Below are 6,633 nucleotides of genomic sequence, written 5' to 3'. Positions count from 1 at the left end.
TTCCTCCACTTCATTTCATCCTGAATTACAACATTGTTGGCTACATAAACATCTCAACGATTAAATACGGCAGCCTTTATTATAAAAGACACTGTCCTCAAAATTATGTACGTGAATGGAACCATCTTAATCTTTTATCTTTATCCTCATAAAATAATTGATTACCAACTTAACCTTTAATACACCAACTTTAAGACAATAAATGTGACAAATTCATTGCATATTAGAATATCCAAAGAAAGCTGCACATTCATTGAACATTAGAATATTGTAATTCATTTATTTAAGGAACAAGGGACATGTACAGAGGACGCATGGCTTCACCATCATGGAATAATATAACATTTATATTTGTTTTAAGAAACTGGACCTTTGCAGACCAACATTCCAAAAATATTACAAAGACATATCCCCAGTGCCACTGAAAGACCCAAACCAGCATGATATATTTTGATTTCCATATACCATATCATTGCGAAATAAATTGTTCTTGTGCATTGACAACAAATTGGAAGTTACAATCAAAGATAATCAGCTAATCAGCTGAGTCATTATAACCGAGAGAACAGTAATCACAACCAGAAGCAACTAATTATGCTGCTGAAGGAAGAGAAAGAATTCTAAAACAGTACAGTACTTTAAGTGGGAACTTAAACGCATAGACGCATTGAATACAATATTAGCAACTACAATAGCAAAATTATTAGCCGAAAGCTAGAATTACAATGCGACAAGAACAAATAGCACAAAATAGAAAACACTGCACTTATTGTCAATGGAGACCGCTTCAAGCTTCAGCCTTGTCTACCTTGAGGGGCTTAACAATTTCCCAAGTGAAGTCGGCGTCATCTCTTCCAAAGTGGCCATAGGCAGCAGTCTTCTGGAACCTGTGATTTCCACCCCTCTTCAAATCCAAGTTGATTGCAATCATGCCAGGTCTGAAATCAAAGGTCTCCTTGATGATGGTGAGGATTTCTTTGTCAGGGATACTCCCTGTTCCATAGGTGTCCACAAATACAGAGAGAGGCTCTGGCACCCCAATGGCATAAGAAACCTGCACGATGCATCGCCTTGCAAGCCCAGCTGCCACAACACTCTTGGCAGCTTGTCTGACTACATATGCTCCACTCCGATCCACCTTGGTTGGATCTTTGCCAGAGAATGCTCCTCCTCCATGAGCTCCCCACCCTCCATATGTGTCAATGATAATCTTCCTGCCAGTGAGGCCTGCATCTCCATGGGGTCCTCCTATCACAAACCTCCCTGATGGATTCAAGTGGAAGATGGTGTTCTCATCAAGGTACTTCTCTGGGATCACAGGCTTAATGACATGCTCCTTGAGATCTGCAGCAATCTGGTCGTTGGTGACGGTCTCGTCATGCTGAGTGGAGATAAGAACAGTGTGCACACGTTCAGGAATCCTGGCACCTCCTTCATTTCTGTACTCAATGGTGACCTGGGTCTTACCATCGGGCCTCAACCAAGGGCAAGTGCCATTCTTTCTGACCTCAGTAAGCTTAGCACCCAGCTTGGTAGCCAGGACATGAGTGAGAGGCATGAGCTCAGGGGTTTCGTCAGTAGCATAGCCAAACATGTGACCCTGATCCCCAGCTCCAATCTCCTCGGGCCTCTTGGTAAGATGTCCATGCACACCCTGGGCAATGTCAGGGCTCTGCTGTTCGATGTTCACCAGCACCTTGCAGTTGTCAGCATCCAAACCAACATCATCAGAGATAAAGCCGATTTCTCTACAGGTCTTGCGTACAATCTGTTCATAATCTACATCGGCCTTGGTAGTGATTTCACCGAACACCATAACCATGTTGGTCTTGGTGCAGGTCTCACATGCTACCTTACTTTCAGGATCCTGCTCCAGACATGCATCCAAGACTGCATCAGAAATTTGATCGCACAGCTTGTCTGGGTGTCCCTCGTTCACAGACTCGGATGTGAATAGAAAAGTATCCATCTACAACAATCAAGATCCAGAAGTCAGTCTCAAAATTCTTCCACTTCATGGCCCCAAATGCACAGATCTCTACACTAAATGTTACAATCAAGTTAACAGTCCCATATTGAAAAACAAGAACTCGATACATTGACAGATCTCCTGCCTCGGCACATAAACATTCACATAGAAATTACTGGGGACCTAGAAAAGAAAACATTAAACTCAAATTTCAAACTACAGAGTCATTTCCCACAACCAGCACAAATAACAAGCTGCTAATCCAACATAAACTACTAGTCCAACCATATTAACACACTACCTGATAAATCTTCCACCAGATTTCCCCAAATGTGAAACTTCTCACAAAACCTCAAACCCAAAAGATCAAACGAATTAGAAGCAAGAGCAGCCATGAACATACCTTGGGCAGATGCAGTACCTCAAAAAGAGCAGGGCAGCAGCTAGACACAGAAAAATGCAGAGTCCGGAAGAGATTTGAAGCTCAAGATTGCCCTCTTCTCTCCCAGAAAACTGCAAAGCACGACCTCTCTCTTCCCACTGATCCAATTTAAAGCGCAATACAAACAACAGATGTAGATCGAAAATCTGAAAATCTAACCCGTCCGTCGTCCCGACTGAAATCGGACGGCTCAGGATGATTGTCCACGTCAGCAGCGATAGTGCTTTTCTTCCGGGAAGGGTCCGCGGACAGCTCAGCCACGTAATTCCCACGCGGTATGAATTTACCGGCCAGTTTACCACCGCCGGCAAATAAATTATGAATGGCGGAGATCTTGTTTACAAATACATTTTTACCTTGGGCCGCAAGATCGGTCGGTGACATTTTTTTTATGATAATAAATTTTGATGGTTACTGTTCAAAATCACGACCAGATTCATTGTTTCTGATGTTTTACGTGATTTTGTATTTAGATATTTATGTCGCCGTGCATTCTGATATTGGTAAACGGAAACAAGGGCGACCTGGCTCTGGTTTCAAATAGAATTATTACCTTACGCGGAACTTGATACCCACCACACAGACATGGTTTTTTCAAGGCAATCATATTGAAAGACAGCTTTTACATAAAATTGTGAAAATGAATATCTAATACAAGATTGGTTACTTTTTAGATTGTGTGTAAGTTTTTGAAACTTGAAATATATTTGTAATTTATCATTGGTTAATTTGGGGCAATTTGGGGTGAAACTAATTGTAAGGAGTTGTAGATCTAGCCTACTCAGACTACCAATTAGGCAAACCTAGCTGGTGAGAGTTGAAAATTGGATTCATATAGGAAGAACTCTAAACCTTGACACAACCTTACCAATTCATTAGACTAGGAATTACTCACTATTGGAGATGTTGGGCATTAAAAATCTACACTTCGAAAAAAACATTAATTAGAGTGATGTAGAAATTTCATGATTCTAAGAATGTAATTATTAGATTTTATTGATTGATGTAAATGAATTAATGAAAGAACTAAAACAATTTGAAAATATTTTTTTTTAAATTATTTTATTAATGATATTAGTTTTCCACAATCCATAGATTTAGATTGTGTGACAACTTTTTGCATCAACATTAGTGTGATCCATCATCAAGACGAAGAATGTTAGATGAGAAGAAATGATCCATGATGATGGATCATGTAGTGTGTTTCGAAACATTGATGCAAAAAACTGTCACACAATCTAATCACGAAGCGACATTGAACAAAATTATTTTAATTACCATTATATTGAATAATATTTAACTAGCATGTATATCTTTAAATAATATATATAAAAATGTCAAGAGAAAATCTTCTCAAAATTTTTTACTTGCATAATATGACAATATTGTACAATCACTAACATCCAAATTCATCAATGAACTAATCCAAGAAGACAGTATTGTGAAATCATGTCACTTTCCACCTAATCCTTTCCCTGGACCTCCATCTTTCCCTGAACCTCCATCTATCCCTAGATTTCTCCAAGGACTAACCTAATAAAAAATATTTTAAAAAATCACTAAATATTGGTTGTATACACATAAAATTGGCTATGAGTAATTAAATAAATATTTTATATTTATTTAATGATTATTCTTCTATTAAATAATTAATTTGAAAAGATTAATTTATTTAATTCATTAGTATTTAATATTCTTTTATTAATTAATTGAGTTGAAACATTTAATTAATTCATTCATTATCCCTCTTTCTTTTAAGGCAATAATTAAATATTTAATATTTAATTATCATCTCTTATCATATTTGTGCACTATTCACTATCCTATAGTTCCATTATTAAATAATTTCATAATTATTTAATTACCACTTTCCAACTCACCCATCATCTCCACCTTTGCCAACTCATCCATCATGTGGCTAATTTAAATCAATAAAATCAAATAAAAATAAATCATTTATGAGCCACTTATCTCCAACTCTCATATTCATGAATAAAATGTGTACGTGCACATAATCTTAGAAACCTCCCAATTTTTACTCCAACACTCCTATAGTCTTGGAGGAGGTTTTGTTCATCTAACCCTAGTCCATCTCCACTTGTCCCTCCATCCCTAAATATTCTCCAACCAAACCTAGATTATCTTAGTCTTTTGCTTAGTCAAGGTGAGATGAGTGGCACTTGTCTTCTCCTTCCCCCTTTCTCTCAACCTTCAGCCTCTTGCTCATAGCCATCCAAAAAGCAAGATTTAATCATGACCGTTGATCTTTGCCACCTAAGCTTATGCACTAAAAAATTTATAAATAGAGGTCTCCTAAGCCATTTTTTAACTAATAGCTAATCTCATAGTTAACTAGGAGTCTTAATCTTTGCATCCATGAGTTCATTTGTCTAAGCATTTTAGAGTTTTTGAGCAAATTAGCATAAATCATTTTCATAGCATAGTTTTTTGCATATCATATCATCTATCAGTCCATTCCTCACTTGCCATCTTGGAAGCTACCAGCGCTTGTCTGAGAGCAAATCATCTGCAACCAAGAACAATGGGGTTAGGACACAATGAGACATAATCCATGAAGGTTTAATCATTGTATTTGCTTTCTTTCTTGTTGTTTCATTCGTTCCTATACCTTTTATATTTCCATGATGGACTAACAAGTTGCAGGTCAGTTTTTTAGGTGAAAACTTAAGTCGGTACATTTTTGGCCCCCATCGTGGGGCTCAGGCCTCACACATCTCCTTCTAATATCCTATCTAATTCTCGTAATAACTGAATGAATTAAAGCATTTGTAAGATAGTTTTGCACCTGTGTGAAATTTGGTAGCGCTTTTACTACATAGGTTAGCGCTTTTACTACATAAGTTAGCGCTTTTATCACTCAGGTTAGCATTTTTACTACATAGGTTAGCGCTTTTATCACCCAGGTTAGCACTTATGCTTGTGAAATCATGCATTTATTACGTAGGACAACGCTTTTACAACTCAGGTTAACACTTTTGTTTTGCAGGGTAGGCTTATGTTTTGCAGGATAGCGCATTTACTATTTTAGCGTTTTCATTCTCATCATTTGCAAAATTTAAAATTTTATAATTTGTCAGCTAACAAATCTTTGCAGGTTCGCCTATCCAAGACTCAATTTTTGCAAAGTACTTGTGTGCATGCAAGGCTTTATTTTGAGCAATTTTTATGCATTTTCTCACTCAGTCTAACTAGGAGTTCTTTTGGAAAGTAAAAGATCATACATCTTTCATCTAGCTTAACTAAGGGAACAACATGCAAACTTGCATTGTTTGTTTTTAGTAAGGTAGTTGCACATATATAATCTAAAGGTTAAAAAGAATCATTGTCTATCGTGTTTGCTTAAAAGTAGTAGGTGAGTATGCTCTAACCCTAATACGGTGGTCAGAAAGTTAGACCTGCTTTTATCTTATGTGTTACCTTTAGAGGGTCTGCCTTCCCGAGCTACCTTGAGGGGCTAGTGAGAGGGGAACAACCCAAATAGAAACGGGCTAATATCGAGTCCTTCCAATCCACTTTAAGTAAATCTTGTCTATGACGAAAGTCATGGACAACATGTGTTGATTAGTTCATACCAACACTATGTTTCCCCATAAACCCTATAGAGTGCAACCTCTATAGGTTGGAAACCTTCTGTATTTATAGTGTAAAGCGTTGCATGTATGGCCACATGACCAAAAGCCCTTACTAAAAACCATCTTGTCTAGTTGCCAAAATCTTTCTCATTGTTGGCGTAGGAGGTTGGACCTCTGAAGCGGCTCACATACGCACGGTTCCTAGTAGAGATATGCAGTTTGTCATGGGGAGTTTTCATGGAAATTGGTGCTTGGCTGCCCCGGAGAAGTGAGTGTCGAGGGTGGAGCCAGTGGGGTCAATCACCTAGTTATCTGCTTTGAATAGCGTAGCCTCGAGGGAAACCCCATGTGAGATTCAACAATTATTGTCTCGGCCTACCATAGGACTTTTGCTTGCTTGTGCACTTTGATTTTCCAAACATTGTGTCTTTGGTGTCTACAAAATGTTGTCAAAATGGTCAAAAACTTGAAAAATCATCATCTTGAAACGCGCTCAAATCTATGGTTCTTGTACATGATCATCATCTTGCCAGCTCAGCACTTCAACACAACTCCTCTTTTCTCTCCAAAAGCTAACAAATTGCAAATGAGGATAAAATGAGCACATGGTTAATTTTATTCTTACCTTT

General features: G+C 37.9%; 1 protein-coding gene across 1 annotated transcript; it reads right to left on the bottom strand.

Moving 5' to 3' along the window:
- Nucleotides 1-472: 472 nt before the first annotated feature.
- LOC131035758 (S-adenosylmethionine synthase 2) lies at nt 473-2,691 on the bottom strand. The gene is made up of 2 exons (XM_057967502.1): nt 2,373-2,691; nt 473-1,969 (listed from the first exon to the last, which is right to left on the bottom strand). Exon 2 carries the CDS (start codon nt 1,967-1,969, stop codon nt 788-790), a length of 1,182 nt encoding a protein of 393 aa, XP_057823485.1. The 5' UTR covers nt 2,373-2,691; the 3' UTR covers nt 473-787.
- Nucleotides 2,692-6,633: the final 3,942 nt, after the last annotated feature.

This window comes from Cryptomeria japonica, chromosome 5, assembly GCF_030272615.1.
Source record: "Cryptomeria japonica chromosome 5, Sugi_1.0, whole genome shotgun sequence".
NCBI classification, from domain to species: Eukaryota; Viridiplantae; Streptophyta; class Pinopsida; order Cupressales; family Cupressaceae; genus Cryptomeria; species Cryptomeria japonica.
Note: the sequence above shows the minus strand (reverse complement) of the source record. Positions and strands in the feature narration are given on the sequence as shown.

Excerpts from the sequence above, each read along its gene's own strand:
- LOC131035758 (XM_057967502.1), bottom strand. The coding sequence starts at position 1,969 with ATGGATACTTTTCTATTCACATCCGAGTCTGTGAACGAGGGACACCCA.